Source organism: Mugil cephalus, chromosome 18 (assembly GCF_022458985.1).
Source record: "Mugil cephalus isolate CIBA_MC_2020 chromosome 18, CIBA_Mcephalus_1.1, whole genome shotgun sequence".
NCBI classification, from domain to species: Eukaryota; Metazoa; Chordata; class Actinopteri; order Mugiliformes; family Mugilidae; genus Mugil; species Mugil cephalus.
Genome location: NC_061787.1, coordinates 5,989,494 through 6,008,494, shown reverse-complemented (window position 1 = coordinate 6,008,494; position 19,001 = coordinate 5,989,494). Strand labels below are relative to the sequence as shown.

At 43.0% G+C, this 19,001-nt stretch overlaps 1 protein-coding gene across 2 annotated transcripts in view; it reads left to right on the top strand.

The window, feature by feature from the left end:
* The window catches only part of prex2 (phosphatidylinositol-3,4,5-trisphosphate-dependent Rac exchange factor 2), a 94,315-nt gene that overhangs the window by 44,419 nt on the left and 30,895 nt on the right, over positions 1–19,001 (top strand). For both annotated transcript variants that reach the window (XM_047567874.1, XM_047567875.1), the window contains 11 exons: positions 796–944; positions 1,049–1,134; positions 3,102–3,238; positions 5,392–5,509; positions 5,990–6,174; positions 8,242–8,403; positions 11,022–11,244; positions 11,332–11,539; positions 16,375–16,557; positions 17,224–17,318; positions 17,582–17,664. In XM_047567874.1, coding sequence (XP_047423830.1) covers positions 796–944; positions 1,049–1,134; positions 3,102–3,238; positions 5,392–5,509; positions 5,990–6,174; positions 8,242–8,403; positions 11,022–11,244; positions 11,332–11,539; positions 16,375–16,557; positions 17,224–17,318; positions 17,582–17,664 — 1,629 coding nt within the window. The remainder of the gene's footprint in view (positions 1–795; positions 945–1,048; positions 1,135–3,101; positions 3,239–5,391; positions 5,510–5,989; positions 6,175–8,241; positions 8,404–11,021; positions 11,245–11,331; positions 11,540–16,374; positions 16,558–17,223; positions 17,319–17,581; positions 17,665–19,001) is intronic.

Here is a 19,001-nt window from a genome sequence, read left to right as displayed (position 1 = left end):
TTTACGTTAGTCTGCAGCACAGATCCAACCCATACGCAAGGCTAGCATCTGAAGTGCGTTGCCGTGACAAATTCCTTTGCATGTTTCCATAAAAATGAGTTAATCTTGCCTCTAAATGTTTTAGTTTTGTATCGTTTCAAGCGGATACTGAGCTACACAGCTAACGCGATAGCTTTGGTTTTGCTTTCCGGAGGTTATACGGCAAAAGCTGCGAGGCCTTTGCACCAGATGCGCCAGTCAGCAGAAGTCTTTTGTTGTTGGAAATGCAATTCCACCGTTAGTAGTCACCAAAGTCGTAAACCTCGGCGTGTTGAGCTCCCAGACCAAGGTGATGTGGCACTGATGCTGCCACTGGCGTATTCGCGGCAGAAATGGAACGTAATGACGGGCGCCGTATTTCTGAGGTCTCCTTTGGTGTTCGGCTTTGATCTGCTAGTTGGAGATGGGGGCAGAGGCGTCCTTCTGAAGGCAAATGTGTTCAGTTTGAGCGCATGACCCGTAATTCCCTCCAGACCTGAAGTAGCATTGCATAAGATGGGGAAGGTCTGGCTTGCATAGAGCCTGGCATTGTGTATGTTTTCATCCAAGTATCCGACGTGGGGTGATGATATCTGCAACAGGATCCAGCTGTATACTGACCAAACTTATCCCATATTGTTCGGTACTTCTTTACGGTGCATCGGATGTTGGTGTTTCATGTATAAAAGAAAAAGGTCAAACTTTCTTTCATTAACACATTATGCTTGGACTTAATGTTTTTTTGTTTTTTTATGCTCTTCTTTTCTGTGTTGTAAGATGGCTGGCCTTGAAGTGGGGAAGAAGCTGTTCGCCATAAATGGAGACCTGGTTTTCCTCAGGCCTTTCTCTGAAGTGGAAGCTCTGCTCAGGCAGTGTTTCAGCAGCAAGGGACCCCTCCGGGTGCTAGTCAGCACCAAGCCAAGGGAGTAAGTCGGATCTGTGTACGCACAGTCGCCCGTTTAAATCATCTAATTAGCTCCAAAGTCTCAGCTTGGCACATCTTTTTTCTCTCTCCTCTATTTGCCTCCAGGACGGTGAAGATCCCAGATTCGGCTGACGGGTTGGGCTTCCAGATCCGCGGATTTGGCCCTTCTGTGGTCCACGCTGTTGGGAGAGGTAACGCATTACCGCCTCCCCCACTTGAGCTGTCTGGCTTTATCAGCGCTTTGTTATTGTGGCACAGCTGGCAAACAGCTGCTTCGCCGACCTTCTTTTTCGGAGGTGGGGGTAGCTGGTGCGTGACTTGGCTGCGGCGAGATCGCAACACTTTCCATGTACCTATTCACACATATTTTGCCTTTGCAACTCAATTGCTCCGTGTGATGGGAAAGCGCGTTCTGCATGTTTTTGGACTCAACTCGTCAGCTTCTCTAACACAGCATGTTTAGTTGCACGGCTCTCACGGCTGGCACAAGATAGACTCCAATCAAAAAACAATCCAGAGCCTTGTCTGGCTGTTCTCAAGAGAACCGAATCCTGTTTTTTTTTTTTTTGTTTAGTTTTTTTCTTGAGCAATCTAAGTGTGATAGCGGGGGTAGAAATGTTTGCTTTCGTGTGAGTGTGCATGTGTGGGTCGGAATGTGTTGTCTTGATCATGTTGTTGCCTGGGAACCTCCTGTGTGTTTAAGTAGATGCCCCGATCCCCTCGGGACTGCGCTCGTAACGTCGGAGGTGTCTAATCCCTCGGATTGTCATAACAGCCTCTGTCCCTGTGGTGTCTGAGGTCAACGGGAGCAGATAATGCCAATTAGAGACACTGAGAAACCGAGAGACGGGGGGAAAGGAGCAGTTGTATAGACAACTATTCAGATAGAACTCTCTGTACTTTATGAAGTCATCACTCCTGCAATAGTTTTACACATTGTTCTTATTGAGGTTTGTTGCCGCACTACAAAGACAGGTTACCCACAACTTTGTCAAAAACAACTGTGAGAGTTTCTTAGCAGATAAACCACAAAAATGAAGGTAATTTCCTCAGTCATGTCTGCCCCACATCCATGCCCAGATAAGTGGCAATTAATACATGTCAATGCTAACGAGTGAGGATTCCCTTAAATTCAGGTTATGGTATATCTAAGTCATGGTATATCTTGTATGTGTCATGCAAAAGCAAAAGATTCACAGGCATGAGCACCTTCAAGTAATTCAGGCAAGGCCAGGAGCATTCAACTTGGCAGTACTATTTTTGTATGAGGCTTTAACATTTTTGTACCCATTGCAAAAACAAAATCTATAAATATAAAACAAAACAAACAAGAAGAAACATGCTTGAGGCAGCATGTGTGGAGAGTTATCGATTATTACACTGTGTCATCCATTAGCTATACTTGCTTATCCCTTTAGAGGGTCACACAGGGGGCTGGAGTGAATCCCAGCTGACATTGCCCAGGAGGCCGCAGATAAGAATCTGTAAAGAAAACAGGTGTGCATGCAAATATTAGATATCTGCATCTTGTATAGCGCTCGTTTGTGCTGTCCAATCCATTTTGTGTTATTGCTGCACGGGTCTGTTGCCTGTTTGTTTCTGTTATAAACTAGATTTGATCTGCCCGATGTTAAGTTCAGTTAATTAAAGCAGTAGAGAAACTGCAGCTGCAGGATCCTGCAGTACTAGGCTGGGGGGGGTGGTTGCAGATTCTTTACATTACAATGCGAGGTATGTACGGTGTGTTTTTAAGGAGCTGTGAAAACAAATGGGAGGAATATTTAGTCTGCCATGCATTTCCTCCTGATAGCTCTAAAACCTTGAAGTTCTCCTACGGTCTGAATCACATCCCTCAGAGAGGCCCTCGTCTACCCCAGATAAACAACTTCCCTCCTCTCCGCACCGCACTCTCTCTTACACTCCTCCTGAGCTGCCAAAACAGGAAACAAAGTTGTAAATACAAAGAAGAAAAAGGAATGTTGTTCAGCCCGATTTTGTGTACAGGATGTGGAAGATGTGACAATAATTTTTTGAGATGTGTGTGTGTTTTTTTTTTTTTTTTTCTCATCCTGTTTCAGCTTGCACCTGCGTGCGTGACAGTACTGATGTAGTTATTGCCCTTGACTCCCCTCCTTTCTCTCTGCTTGTCTCACGCCAGGCACGGTGGCGGCCGTCGCGGGTCTCCACCCGGGCCAGTGCATTATCAAGGTGAACGGCATCAACGTGAGCAAGGAGAGCCACGCCAGCGTCATCGCTCATGTCACCGCGTGCAGGAAATACCGGCGACCCACTCAGGTGACGCTTAGTCAAAGTTTTAATACTGACTAAAACTGACAAAGTGTCTTGTGAAGTTTTCTTCTAACAGCCTGAATGAAAGATGAACCGGCGTTAGAAAAACTGACTTATGTTTCCGCTGTGTGTTTTTCCTCTCAGGATATTTTGAACGGTCAAATGTTAATTGGTGTTTTTGTTTAGTTACGCAACTGGTTTGAGGAGAAATGTGCGAGGCCACAGAAGAAGAAGAAGGGAAACTCCGTGAGAATAAACACAGCAAACAGACCTCCTAGCTCCCATTTACGGCACCTTCATATCTCTCCCTTCTCTCTCTGACTCCATCTTTCCTTCTCTTGGGTCATTACACAGAAATAATAGTAGTTTTGGCTCCTTTAGCCTTGACCCCTGGCTCACAGTTGTGAGCTCGTTGTGGGAGACTGGCAGGCTGCGAAGAGAGGTGGGAAACGGTCTGGAGGTGGCTGGACCTCAGGGGTGGGTGAGAGCCTTGGGGAAACACGGAGGGACAAGTGTAACGGGAAAGGACGATCTCAGTCCACCTGCTGAAGGTGGGAAACGGTGAAAATGGAAACCCCCGGGGTGTTGGGTATGGTGTGAATTAGTGTAGTGTGTCATTATAATTGAGCCCCGTTGGGACGTCGAGCTTAATGATGCACTTCAGCGTTCCAAAACTACTGGAGATCTGGTTTGCATCAAGTATGGACGCGGAGGAACCGCCCTCTCTTTCTCGTTCTGTGTCTTTATGTGTGTAGTTGTAGACTAGAACACCACAAACCAGCAGGCAGGCACAGCATGCAGCCTTGGCAGAAAACCCAGTGTGGGCTTTGGGTGTGGAGAACAGACAGATACACGGACGCACACACAGGGCTGTGTGGCACGCTAGAGTGGGTTGATGAGATTGGCATGGGTTTGCTCCCGCGGTCTCACCAAGCACCACGTTTCCATATGTTTGTGAAGGCTTTTTAACTGTATGCTCTGCCAACCCAACTGTGACACTGTACGCCATATCTGAGCTAAAGTTGCTGCAGCAAACCTCAGCCTGTGCACACACACACACACACACACAACGCGGTTCTCTGTTATATGTTTTTCTAAAATCCTGTCTGTTGCAATAGAAAAACCACTTGTTAGTCAAACGTGAGAATAGGGGTAAGAGTGATTTTACAATAGGCTGATTTGTGTGGACAGCTGTGTACATGTGTGAGCACACGAGCTGAAGGGAAAAGATCTCTCGCAGTTAAGTTCAGAAGAAATTCTGTTGTGTTTCTTACTTAAAGTGATGCAAAACAGTGAAATTCCTAAATTGATCGGTGTTCAACAGGAGGCGCTGCACGGGGGGTGCAAAATGTTTGGTTGATTTGACAGGTTTTTTTTTATATATATATTTGAAATTTTCCCCCACAAATTCAAATTGATTTAAAAACCAAATCCAACTTATTTTAGTAAAGGGATAAGAGATAGTTTAATATTGAATAAAAAATGATAGTAATGTATATTTATAAATACCATTAGACCTTCTGAGGTTTTGTTTGCTATGCATTTTTAATTTCTCCAAGGTATTTGGGATCAGTAGGACCTAAGAAGAACAGGAAGTAGCAGTTTTTGGAAAAAAACAAAGAAAAAAAAACCCAATATACCCATATGTGGATACTGGGATTATTTCATTATTATAATAAAGTCAACAAATGTGTGAGAAAATATAAAACCGATATTTTAATACCTGAACATGGCATGAGCGAAACCACGATTGCGAACAATGTAGTCCCAACGTCCCCAAACGAGTACTTGCTAATTAGCGACGTCGTAGCTCATTGCTATTGATAAAATTTGCTACATTTGTCATGTCAAACTAGAAGCGTTAATAAGCATAAATAAATAAGTCTCAACCATAGAATTTGATGGAGTTGTCCACTTTTGTCCTTTAGAATGAATCTGTTTTTACCGACTGTTGCATTGACTCTTTGCTACCACTAGATGGCAGATTTAAGTGTCCACTAACGAGGACAATGGGTTTAAATGAAGCAGAATATGCTGCAATGAAACCTAAAACTTAACATCCGCATATAAGGACGCAGGGTCTCAGGAGGTTAATATTGTTTCGGGTCCTTGGCCTGAAAAACGTTGAAAACCTCTGGTTTATTTCGTTATTTCTGCAGCAAGACACCATTAAGTGGGTGTACAACAGCAGCGAGAGCGCCCAGGAGGACAACCAGAAAACTCCCCAGAAACCCACCAGCGAGGAGAACGGAGATGGCTTCGAGTGCAAAGTAGAAGGTGACCACACATGCACAGTCACAAACTGCACGGGAATAACTCAGTTCGGTTAACAAGGAAGACAGGACTCCAAAGAGGCTCATCTGGAACGTGTTAGTTTGAGAACAGCCGCCTCATCTGGCTCATCAAGTGTTAATTCCCCCCCCCTGCAATTTATGGATCCCAATGAGGACGTAAAACAGGAAAGCTATTCCCTTCATTGCCAACATAGGATTTATTGCCATATTAAGTCATTGCGTTAGCATAGGCCCGGTTAGCTTAATTCTCTAGGAGTTGCTCATCATTTTCAGGGGGAGATGGAAGGAAGCCATGAGCAGAGGGTCTTTCTTTAAAACAGACTAGATGATGTGAGACCTCCTACATGAAAACACTATGTATTTGTGCTGTAATGTATTCATGCGTGTGTTCAGCCGTCTTTGTCTGCAAAGGCAAAAGAAATATTTTTACATCCTATGTTTTTGTGGTTCTCTCCAAACACAGAGGTGATGGACAAATTCAACACCATAGCCATCATCGACGGGAAGAAGGACCACGTGAGTCTGACGGTAGACAACGTTCACCTGGAGTACGGAGTGGTGTACGAGTATGACAGCACGGCCGGGATCAAGTGCCACGTGCTGGAGAAGATGGTCGAACCCAAGGGATTCTTCAGCCTCACTGCTAAGGTATTCAGTCTCTTTAGTAATCCCAAAACATAGGTGTTCAACAGGGGGTCTGTGACAACTAGGGGGGTTCGCGGAGGTACTGCAGAGGGGTCACAAACTCTTTGGTTGATTAGATATTTTTTATATATTTTTCGCCACACAAATTTAAATTTCTTTAAATACGCTTAAACACGAATCAAACATGTTTTAGTAAAGGGATAAGGGATAGCTTAACATTGAATGCAAAATAATAATGTATATTTATAAATACTATTTTAATATACAACACATATCGTAGGTAGGAGGTCCCTACCTGTCCTAAAATACAGGCTGGTGATCATTAGTACGTTGCAGTTCCTTGCACGTGCTCAGTCAAGCACATTGTCCGTGCATTCAGCTGATTGGCCTCTGGCTAAGTTGAATTATCTTCTGTGATTTTGGTAATTCAGTACATTTAAATGCGTTTGTGTGGTCCAACCTAATGCAGGAATCGCAGACTCCAGTAGTCACAGTAGTATGGTGATAACGTGCCAATCTGAATTCCGTGTGTGCATAGCGACCCATGTTAGTAGAAGCTTTCATTTTTCTGTTGATATTATTATATTCCCCACAGTGCTTGTGTTCAATCACACTTATAATATGAATCAATTTAATTCTCACAGGAACACAAGAGAGTACAGTCTGTTTTTTTTTTTTGTGTCTCTGGGGAAAATACATGTTTTGTTGGTTCTTGTTGCTTCATCTAGTTTAGGCGTTTTCAACGTTTTTCAGGCGACAGACCCCCTATTTATAAATATTCATTATTATTGTTATCATTTTGAATTCAATGTTAAGCTATCCCTTTACTAAAATATGTTGGGTTAATGTTAATGTGTATTTAATAAAATTTAAATTTGTAGGGAAAATTAAAAAACAAAAAATATATAGAAAAATGTCTAATCAACCAAACATTTTGTGACCTTCTTGCAGTACCTCCGCGGTACCCCTAGGGGTCACGGACCCCCTATTGAAGACCTATGATCTAACTACTTTTAAGACTCCAAATGTGTTTTATAGGCTTTGAGCATCTTTTCCTTTTCTTTTAGATGAAGAATAGTAGCTATATAATCACACATCTGCGCCTCATTGAAGGATAATAAACGTTAACAAACCACGACAATGCTCCTTCTCTATTTTTGTATGCGACGGATGATTTGTTAATCAGCCAAATTTGGATCGATCATTATCTTTTCGTCTCCGAGTTCATCAGCTTCAGATAAAACCGACAGACCCGACGCTAGTTGTGACTGACAGCTTTATTTTAGTCATGTTAGCTCCCTGCTGGGTTAAGTGCATGCTTTTTACATCCCAGCAGTGATGTTCACAGAGTGATCATTATTGATTTAAAATACACCGAGGGAAGAATATTCCCACTGACATAGATGCACACAGATTTCTGAAGTGGGGAAAAATAAAAAGCATTTTACAGCGTCTCTCTGCCAGACCCCATCGCGGACGTTTCTTGTTTTCTGATAAATTAGCCGAGATCACAAGTCGTGTACATGTGTTAAACTGATGTAGATTTACAGTTCCTGTGTTGCTGAATCTTTAATGGGACAAAGTGACATGCGTGGAAATTAAAAAAAAAAAAAAAAAATTGCCACATCCCCTTTCAATATGTGCAATTTCCCATTCCCCCAAAGAGAAAGTAATTCTAGTGTTATTATAAACATCTGCCCCAGCATTCCCCATCCTCCTCTGAGATCTGTGTGATGTTGAATTTTAATGTTGCGAACACTGTCGGGGTGCATGGGCTGTCTTACTGCTTTGGTATCTTCCTGCTGTTACATTTCCTCCCCTGCTTTTCTACCTCCTCCACTGGGCATCTCATTAAGAAGGCTCAGAGACTTGCATGTTTTATTCTCTTCATATCTAATCTCTGAACCGGATATGTGCAGCATATGTATCAAAATCTGGGTTGACGTCTTTATGAAGGGGACATTTTTAGGCATTTTAGAGTTCAACTCCGCAGAGAAACCACCCGTGCATCCGGATTTCATTCCGTTTTCCACCCTTTTAATTTGCTCTGTTTAACCTCCCTGTGACCAGATCCTGGAGGTGCTCGCGCTTAATGATGACATGCTGGTGCAGATGTGCGCCAGGTTGAGTTCCAGCTGTGACGTGATCCCCGAGGAGCTGCAGGCACGCTTCAGTGCCATGTACGGCGAGAGGGTGGAGCACATCAACCGGCGCATAACCAACTACAGGAAGGTAAATATCTGCTGCTGCTCTGAGGAAAAAATGGAGAGACCCTTCATCAGTTTGTCTGCTCTGGCTTATATTGCTCTCCACGCCGATGTGCATTTGGGTCAATATATAACTGAGGGACTTTTGAAGTCCATGGGATATATCTTTTTTATACCATTTTTATTAAAAGTAAAAAAAAATAATGTTTTTGTCTTCGTTATGATCATGTCTTTACATAATTCATAATTATTTATTATGGAAACAATCACTTATTCATAGAAAATGATTAAATATCACTAAAATGTCAACTACATTAATAACAACCACCTTCTAATTAGCTAAACAACAATAATCTGTGTCCAAAAAATCGCTTTCAGCTAAGTTACCCATTATAAACACATTCCACCTCTCAAGGATCCAAATCACATGACCTGCTCCAAGCCATGTTCTCCCTCCTCTTTATTAGTTATTTAATGTAAAGTAGTCAAATGTGGATGTATTGCTTGTCAACAGTGTTACTGCAATATATCCATAAATAACTTTCAATTTCAATTTACTCACTACTGTACATATAATATTTAGAAGGATCTTTCTGTAAAAATGCCACGTGGTGATTAGTTATAGGCGGCCATGTTGATTTTTCAGCCGAAACGTGATCAACTATGACACTATGACAACTATGATAAACTCAAAAAGTATATTTGTATATTTACACACAGCTTGGAACCCTAAATGTCAGCTCTCTGTAAAGTGACAACAAGAGAAACACGAAGCAACTGGTACATACAAATGCCACTTTTATGCAGTTTTTTATGTGGCTCTGCAGTGTGATAGAAGTTTGTAGTGACCTCTACGACACCGATGCTTGTGATGGAAAATAATATCCAGCATTTGAGACCTGGCTCAGAGAAGAAAACACAGTGAAAAAGGCACGAGTGTCTTTGATGGATGCTCGACATCAACAAGTCAAAGTCCGTTAAAATGTTGCATAGCATTTGTTACCTCGAACACAACTATTTTGAAGGCTGTTTCTGCAGAAATGTCATCGGCTCTCATTGACTTAGAAGAAATATTTGGCCGTTGACGTCCAAACTTGTTGTTGTGAATATGTCCACAATGTGTAGTATCATCTAACACTTTGTTTGTGATTAGGCCACAGCTGGTCATCGACGGAGCCAAAGAATTTCCATCACCCCCCACATCTGCGAACATGTGTCTATAGGCAAAACAATGCATGCGAGTGTGCGTGAGAGGGAGAGGGAGAGAGAGAGGGACGGGAGAGGAACAGATTTGACTCAACATAAGAGAGGAGGAAGGCCTTGGTTTAATTATCAGTCACTTAAAAATATCCCAGCGCAGACGCGGCCCGGGACTTTTGTTGTGTAAGATTCCCCCCGTTCACTGGAGCATTCCTCCTCAGACCCCTAGAGAGGGGAGAAGGAATCAAACGAGAAGCATGTAGAGACAGGAAAAGAGAGGAAGGAGGAAGAAAATGGTTACAAGGAAAGATGTGATATTGGAGAAAGGACAAAGATGCCATGAGACAGACAGGAGACGTGGAGGTGACTCTCGCGTCTTTAGAGGAGGTCAGCTTGTCGTCCATCTGGAGCGTATCAGCTCAGCCTGAACAGCAGCTTCGTGCTCTAAGATAGCCGAGGGCGAAATGTTTAGATAACTTCCTTATTTAACATATACATTATGTTATAATTGTGTTTTCAGAACAGATTTTTAAAAATGTATCGCATCTGCTGTAAATATCCAAGACAGGACGCGGGGGGGTTCAAGAAAAGTGCAACCAAAATCCACCAAAGACAAAATGTTTGTTTGTGATATTCAGTATCAGCTCTGCTGGATCCAATCAGACCTTCCGACTCCCTGTGAATTGTGTTTTACATAGAGATTTTATCGTGTAGCGGGTTAAGGAAGTTGCTCCGCATCGCATGCTTTGGTTGGAGTTAGATGTCCGCCTCATGGGAAAAAATAATCTTTATTTTATTTGTCGCGACACCATTTTCGGAGGAGAATGTGTTCGATGTTACTGGTGGTAAAAATGAAACGCCGAACTTCGTCGAAGTCACACATCAAATCTCAATTACGGCAACGGCGACGTGGTCCCACGCCGCTTTAGCTCATTCGCTCCGGTTTAAATGTTGCAGCGTGTCTGGGCCCGGAGTTTCTTCACATATGAGAGCAATGATAATGTTATGAGTCTGTTTACGCTCTTTGATTTGGTTTAAACATTTCAGCTGCCACATAAAAAGGAGAAATGTTGAAAATATACAGTAATGGGTGTTTTTCTTCTGGGGCCCGCTGTCATATGTGTAAAACATAACAGCACATTTAGCTGACAGATCCTCTGCTCTGTGTTTAAAATAGAGTGTTTTTAATTCTCACATGGCTGGGGCTCAAATCATACCAGGGTTTCGGATTTTTAAAGTTGCCTGCTCTAAAATGAGAAATATTAGGCGAAGAATACGTTAGTGCTGGCGTCTTCTGGTCATTATTCCTATAATTAAGTAAAAGTTAACCCAAAGAGTCACATTAAAGCATCAAAGACAAATAGAATCATTTAGAAAAATTAAAAAAAGAGTCATGTCCATTGGGATATTCTCATATTTTGCTATTTTTCTTCTTTGTATCAGTTTTCCCGGGTACTAAAGAACAGAGCGTGGCCCACCTTCAAGCAGGCCAAGGCCAAGGTGTCCCCTCTTCACAGCAGCGACTTCTGCCCCACGAACTGCCACATCAACGTGATGGAGGTGTCCTACCCCAAGACCACGACGTCCCTGGGAAGCGCCTTCGGCGTGCAGCTGGACAACAGGAAGAACACTCTGGAGAAGGGAGGACGCAGCTGCGCCGAGCAGGGTGAGCGTGGAAAAACACCTGCACCGGTGGAACACTCTTTACGTCTTGACCCCCTTTTTATTTAGGTCCTGATGTGTTAATGTCCAGGTAAGCTGAGCCCCATGGTGAATGTACAACACACCATCACAACTATGGCTGCGCCGTCGGGACACAGCCTGGGCCGGACGGAGGGCCACGGGCTTCGTTTCCTGCTCAGAGAAGAAGACCTGCTCACGCTGGACGCGTATCAGAAACTCCTCTACAAACTCACGGCTGTTGTCAAGGAGATGGAAACACATGGCGCCCACATAGACGAGTGAGTATTATGTACAATATTTGTATATATGCGTGGACACACGTGCGAGCCGACAAGCAAGGGTTTACAACCTCCTGCGAGTCTTTTCCATGCGAGTCCATAAATAAACTCAAACTTGAGATGAATCTGTTATAACATATTCGCCGCAAACTGCAAAACAAAAGGTGAAATTGATATTTTGTTTGGAAACACTTCATGTCACTTTCAGTTTATGAAAGGAGGAAAGAAATACCATGCCCCGGCTCTGTTCGATTTGATTTGAAATGTCAGTTGAAACCAGATTGCCTCATATAACAAGCTGTAACCTTAGCAGCCGGCGTGGTCGGCGCGCTGCATCTGCCCGTTTGGTGGGCATACATTGTAGTTATTACTCTAGTCTAGCTCCTGCTCGTGTGCTTTGCTCCAGAGGGTGGAGAAGGAACAGAACTTAATCAGCGCGGTTATTTTCTTTACTATATTGCTACACAAACTCCCCGAAACAGTGTGTTTAACTTTAATTATGTGCAGGATTTTAAATTCGATAGGGTATGGAACTATACCGTCGGTGTTTTCTGCTCTAACCACCTGCGTGGCTCTCTGTGTTTGGCATGTTTGCGGGATTCATTGCTTGGAGGCTCGTAAACACAAAGGAAATGGAAAAACACTCGCTCCGGTCCCAACAACCGCCCCGCGCTCACACCAAGAACAATAAATACACCACCAGTAAATACAATATCAATGAAGCAGGGTGCGTCATCGGCTGAGGCGCCCTTTGGAAAAACCAACAAAACTGACATTCACCAATAATGAATAGTTAATAAATACATGCACATGGACCAAGGATAGTGCAAACATGCAAAGATTTTGGCTCACAAGTCCTTAAGTTCTGTTACTGTGAGTATATTGGAAAAAAACAGAACCATGCAAAAATGTCAATACCCTTTATCCAAAAATGTGAAAGAAAGGCAACTGGACTTGTAGAGTTTCTTGAAAACGTTTTGCCACCTCATCCGAGCAGCTTCATCAGTTCTACAAGTCCAATTGTCTGTCCTGAACCTTCACAGACATATCAACACCTTTAACTGGGGTGTGGTACCATAATTAGCTTCCATTGACGTGGCTTGTTTACTGTCATTGTTAGGGAAGACCAGCTTTAAAAATACTCCTACTCCTCAAACCCTGTCGCGCCAATCAGTGTTTACAGCCATTCATACCCACAAAACGGGACATGGCTGTAAGAAGGCAGCAAAACATGTTTGGGGGTAGCCAGAGAAAGCCTTTCTAGAGAATTCCTTGTAAGATTTAGATAAGAAAATTAATCAAAACCATTTGACTACAAAAAAAACAGTATATAAAGATTTAGCAGACCATGGAATTGTTGGTGCAATAAAACCTGCACAAATGACAAACTTCAGAAGAACTTCACAGAAGTCAGCTTCCAATGAGAATTTCAACAAGTCAACATTATTGCAACACACCTAGTGGACATAATGACTCACAGATAACTTTGCATGGGTGCAGATTTTATGAAAAGTACTCCTATCCAGCTGTTTGCCAAGGGGAGTGGCACAAAACACAGCCAGTGGCAAGGGAGAAAATGGAAACACAGACTACCTCAAGAGACGAAAGCTGAAGTTTTTGCTAAATTTCAGATCTGTGGACAGACTTCAGATGAGCAACATGTGAAGGCAGTCGAAGAATCTCACAGTGCTAGAAACCTTTTGCAAAAGCAGGCTGTAAGAAGTGGTTAAAGCAGTGAAAGTTGCTAAAGGGGTGTTACTAAGGACTATCCACGCAGCTTTGCTTTGGGTCCTCGTCCCTTTTTACTTTAAAACTGTGAACAGTGAAAGTAAAAGTTTCTTAAAGTATGAAAAGGGCTGTATAATCTATAACCTCCTGAGAAATGAGCTTTTGTTTGCTATGCATTTTTAATTTCTCCATTACTCTTTATTTGAGATTATTTGGACCTGAGAACTGGAAGTAGTTTTTGGGGAAAAAAATGATGTTCCCATGTGTGGATTGTTTCACTCAATATTACAATATGTAACAAAATATGTAAATTTTCATGTCTGAGCAGAATTGCAAATAATGAATTCCCAAAGTCTTCAATCAAGTTCTTTCCAATTAGTGAAGTTATAGCTTGTTGCTATTAATAGAATTTGCCTGTAATATTAAACTGGAGAAGTTAATAAGCATAAATAAAGAAGTTTAAACTGTACAATGTGATGAAGTTTAGGTGAAGTGAGGTGTCCACATGAAAACCCCAATGGTATGCCGCGTACTGCACACTGCTGTAGGCTAGTTTGCTATGACTACACCATGTCCACTTTTATTACGTGATCTGTTGTAGAATGAATTCACTGAAATGCCCACTATCATGTTTTTACACCAACTAGTATCTGGTTATGAGGATAAAAGTTTAAATGAAGCAGAATAAGCTGCCACAAACCTAAAACTTAACGTCCCCATATGAGGACACGGGGTCTCAAGAAATTAACTGTATGCATTTGGGAAACTGGGTCGACTGGGTTTACAGTTACAGTTTTGACAAGGGCTGCCCAGATTGTAATAGTACTCCTCCTGTCTTTCGAAGATTTCTGCCATAGTAGCTGGTAATTATTGGTGCTCGCTGATTAGAATGTGTGTTATGAATCTTGAGGTGATCATTTGATTGATCACGTTATTAGGAGTCTCCTCAGCTGAGGCTGCAGCACTTGAGGAATGATATTAAAAGCTGCTAGATGGAGCGTAGCTGTCACCTCACCATGGTAATAAAGAGGAGAGTCCACGGCAGGCCTCGTAATGACCGAGTCTGGACAAATTTTGTTATGCTCCTGTCATTGCCAATTAGCTCGGCTGCATCCGCGCGCATTCAAACAGTCCGAGACACATCTAGCGAGGCGATAATGACCTTTACCGTCCGCTATCTGTTCAAACATGCAGACAAACAACACACACGCACACACATGGCCACACTTCAGGAGCTTGTTAAGGGCCGGTTTGAAGGTTTCGCAGCACTGAATTTAATAAGTTGCGCCACAAGTAGCAGCCCGGGTGCATCGCTTTGACCTCTGTGGGTGTGTTGAGCCTTCCTGAGCTCTTCATTAGATTTGCTTGCATATTAACCCGTTTCACAAACTGGCCAAGGGTCATTACTACTACTGCTGCACACACCCCATCCTGTCTCTCTCCCGGTTTTCTCTTTTTTCATTCAGTCCCATTTCCTCCGTGTCTCTGCATCTGCACACACAGTCAAATACATTCCTCCGTGTCTCTCGTCTTTTTTTTCCCGTACTGGGCGCAATCGACTCTGACAGGCGCTGCTTCTTAATGCTGCAGTAATGAACTCAAGTGGCTATTTTGTGCACCATGTCAAACACGGCCGCGTCTCATTCCCATTCATCCAGACAGGAAGCCTCCGGTACAGTCATAGTAGATAAGAAATATCTTCGGAGTAATTTAGGAAAAGGAAACAACTGGAAGTAGGGTGATGTTACATAATCTTTTTTGGCCGGCACTTGAGGAATCCGTTTAGAGGCGGTGACCTGTGATCTTTTGTCTCTGGGCCACGGTGACGGGGGTCACAGCTGTGCGAGGACATGCCTGGTGACATGCTTTATATCAGGACCTCCTCCCTTCCTGGATCAGACACCGCCCCTCCCCACTTTCTTCCTTGCAACCCCTGCAGCAGGTTGAGGGCTAAAGGCTCCTCGTGCTACGTCCCTATGGATTGCAGCGTTATGCAAATGTCCTACCTCGAACTGCGGAGCTTTGTAATGCAGATTGATTTACAGATGCAGCGAAGGCCGTTGAAGCCTGATGGTTTGATGCATCAAAGCAGGTTAAAGAGCTGGAGATCTTCTCCAATTTGTTGCAATAAGCAGGAGTGTACTTTGGCCTGCTCCCATTCTTTTGTCTTTTTCTTTTCTTTTGAAGCCTCTCGTCCTGATCCAGTCATTGTTATTCTGCCTTGCTCCATCCAATAGCGGGAGACCCAAAGGCCCCAAACTGCGCTCACTTCTTTATTAGCAGGGAGCCAATCACCGCCGCCGGAGAGCTTCTCCATGGCGATGGAATGCCACTCTGCTTTGGAGGGGGCATTGTGGTGGCTCCTGGAGTGGACCATAATGAGGGCATCTTTGTGGTCCAGTCAGCCTGTGAATGGTGCAGAGAGAGGGGAGGGGGGGTCAGTAGAGAAGGAGAGGAGAGGTGTTTAAAATCATAAAAATAAAAGAGGCATAAAACTGAGACACATTTGGTTAGCATGAGGTAGACAGGTTGTTTATTTGGACGGGCCTCTGCGCGGCCCCTCCGCTCTGCCCCCACATCGAGATGCCTCGAAGGCCGCTGTTATGACACAATGGAAAATTAAAGCGGACGCAAATTAAAATCCGAAGTCTGAAATGTAAACAGACATCGCACGTCAGTGTGTGTGTGTGTGCATGGGGAGAGATCAAAAAAAGTCCAAGCCCAGCATTTATTGGAATATGGCTTTAAATGCCGCCATGTGTTGCTGCAACTGTGAAAATATCCTGTCCTGCCTCTTCCTGCTCCTCTGATAGCTGTCTAATAGAAAACAAACCGCCGGTAACGGCGAGGGATGATCTGCTCGGCCGAGTTGCAGCATGTTGACACAGCTGCTTGAGCCTATTAATACGACGTGGATCCCTGACCGTCTGAAGCTGTTGTGCGTTAGCCAAACAGGTTTTGTTTGGCACACATTTGTCATGAGCTCAGGTGCATAATCTATATATACAGTGCAGATCAAAATACGGCAGCGATGTGAGACTATTAAGATCCGTCTTGTGTTAGGTTACTTAATGTTTTAAATAATCTTCTTTCCTCTCTTGTCTCAGCCTCCTGTCCTCCATCACTCATCCTCCTCCAGCATCAGAGGTGAGGAGCCCCGAGAGTTACATTTCTGCAGAGAGCGAGGGGGATAAAGGTGAAAGGAACGGGAAGAAAGTCTGCTTTAACATGGCGGGGGATGAGCAAGAGGACTCTGGACATGACACAATAAGCAACAGGGACTCGTACAGGTAAAAACAGTGGGAGGTGGTTAAATGACTTGAAAGTCTTTAGCTTTTGTTTGCTATGCATTTTCAATTTTTCCAAGATATGTGCATTTATTGGGACCTAAGAAGTATAGTATAGCAAGTGTAAGTATAGCATCTTCTTTTAACAGGCGGTGGCTTTTGAAACAATTATGTCCTCATATATGGACACAGGGATTATTTCAACCTATATAACAATAAAGTACAAAAAACAGTCATTTTCATATCAGAACATGGCTGTGCAAAGACAAAATTGCAAACAATGAAGTCCCAACGTCCTCAAACGAGTACTTGCTAATTAGTGACGTTGTAGCTTGTTGCTATTGACATCATTAATTAAATTTGGGTGTCATATCAAACTAGAAAAGTAAATTAACAAGTTTCAACCATAAAATGTGGAAGAGATTTTGCACCTTGCCCACATTTGTTATGTGATCGGCTGTAGAATAAATAGCTGAAATGTCCGCTATCATGTTTTTACACCGACCACTGTATCGACAGAAGTGTTCACTCGTGAGGACAACAGCCACAAACTACAGTGTCCCCATATGAGGACGACGGGACTCAGGAGGTTAAACAAAGGCTTAGTTTAAGGTGTTTCTTTGTTTCATTCACATATTTTGACTCTGGTCTCTCCCCTTCTCTCCTCAGTGACTGTAACAGCAACAGAAACTCCATTGCCTCCTTCACCAGCATCTGCAGCAGTCACTGCAGCTCCTACGTTCACAGCGACGAGATGGACTCAGGTGCGCAGACGCACCACAGTGGACAACAGCTTCATTCTGCTCCTCATAAATCTCAGTTGTAATACTTTATGTGGGATGATAAGACTCACAGAAGTAAACATTCATCAGTTGTTTATACTGTAAAATATATACAGTAACCCCACCTTTAAAGAATGATGCAATAAACCCACACACTTTCTAGATTTGCTCTGAGTAAGCATACAGGTGTTAAATGCAGTGCAGCTGTTGACCGATACTAACAAGCTGTAACCACACCTCTGCAGGAGATGAGATGCCCTCTAGTGTGTGGCTGTCCCACGATAAGCAGAAGAAGCTTCACAGCTTTCTGGAGCATCTATTCAGCCAGGTGGGTCAACTAAGCATCTTCACACATGTGATCCATGTGACACAGTAGTTAGAAAAGATAAAGATAAAAGATAACTGCGTCTTCATATGAGGACATCAAGTTTTAGGTTTTACCTCAGCTTATTTTGCTTAATTTAAACCCATTGTCCTCATTAGTGGACGCCTTAATCTGCCATCTAGTGGTAGCAAAGGGCCAATACACTAGTCGGTGTAAAAACATGATAGCGGATTCATTCTACTGAAGATCACAGGATAGAAGTGGACGAGGTAGAAATTTATGGTTGAAACGTATTTATTTATTCTTATTAATGTTTCTAGTTTGAGATGATGCACAAATTTATCTAATTTTATTGATAGCAACGAGCTATAACATCGCCAATTAGCAAGTACTCGTTTGAGGACGTTGGGAATTCATTGTCCTGTCTTTGCTCAAACATGTTCAGGTATTAAAATAAACAGTTTTATATTGTGTCACACATAAGGTGACTTTATTATCATTTAAATAATGAAATAATCCCATTGTCCACTTATGAGGACACGATTTTTTTCAAAAACTACTACTTCCTGTTCAAAGATGATGCTTAGTTTTTATACATCTTGGGTCCTACTGACCGTGGAGAAATAAAAAACGGAGACCAAATAAAAGTTTGGGTCTGAGGAGGTTAATACAAAAGCAGAAACAATTAAATTCCAGTCATACGAGCGACTGTGAATTTGTTAAATTTGCATGTCATATCAAACTAGAAAAGTGTACTTACCCTTCACTACCAGTATGTGGCAGACTAAAGTGTCTCCTTATGAGGACAACAGGTCTAAATGAAGCAGAATAAGCTGCAACAAACCTAAAACCTAATGTCCCCATATGAGGACGCAGGGTCTCAAGAAGTTAATATTGTTGCTGCCTGGTGAAATGTCAGGTATTGTGTGATACCAGCATTGTGTACCCACATACGAGGCAAATCAGCCCACAATGCACAATGTCAGAAACGCGACTATGATTTTTAAATATATATTTTTTAAACAGTTTGACCCTTGACCTTTTCGGAAACCTTTAGAACAAACGTCGGCCGTGTCCGATTACACGCGCATGTAACGCATGCATACACCAAGCACGACGAGCTTTACGAGGATGTTTCCATCAGCAGTGGAAAAGCTGCCCCCGCGCTTTTTTTGGGCCGCTTCCTGTCGTTTGTTTTATTGTTGAGCAGTTTCCCCAGCTTTGTTTACATACTGCAGAGCAAACTGTGTTCGCCGCGGCTCTGCGGATTGTGTGTGTGTGTTAAGGAGGGAGCGAGAAGTGCAGGTGCTGATTATGTCTGGGCAGCAGTTTTTTTTTTT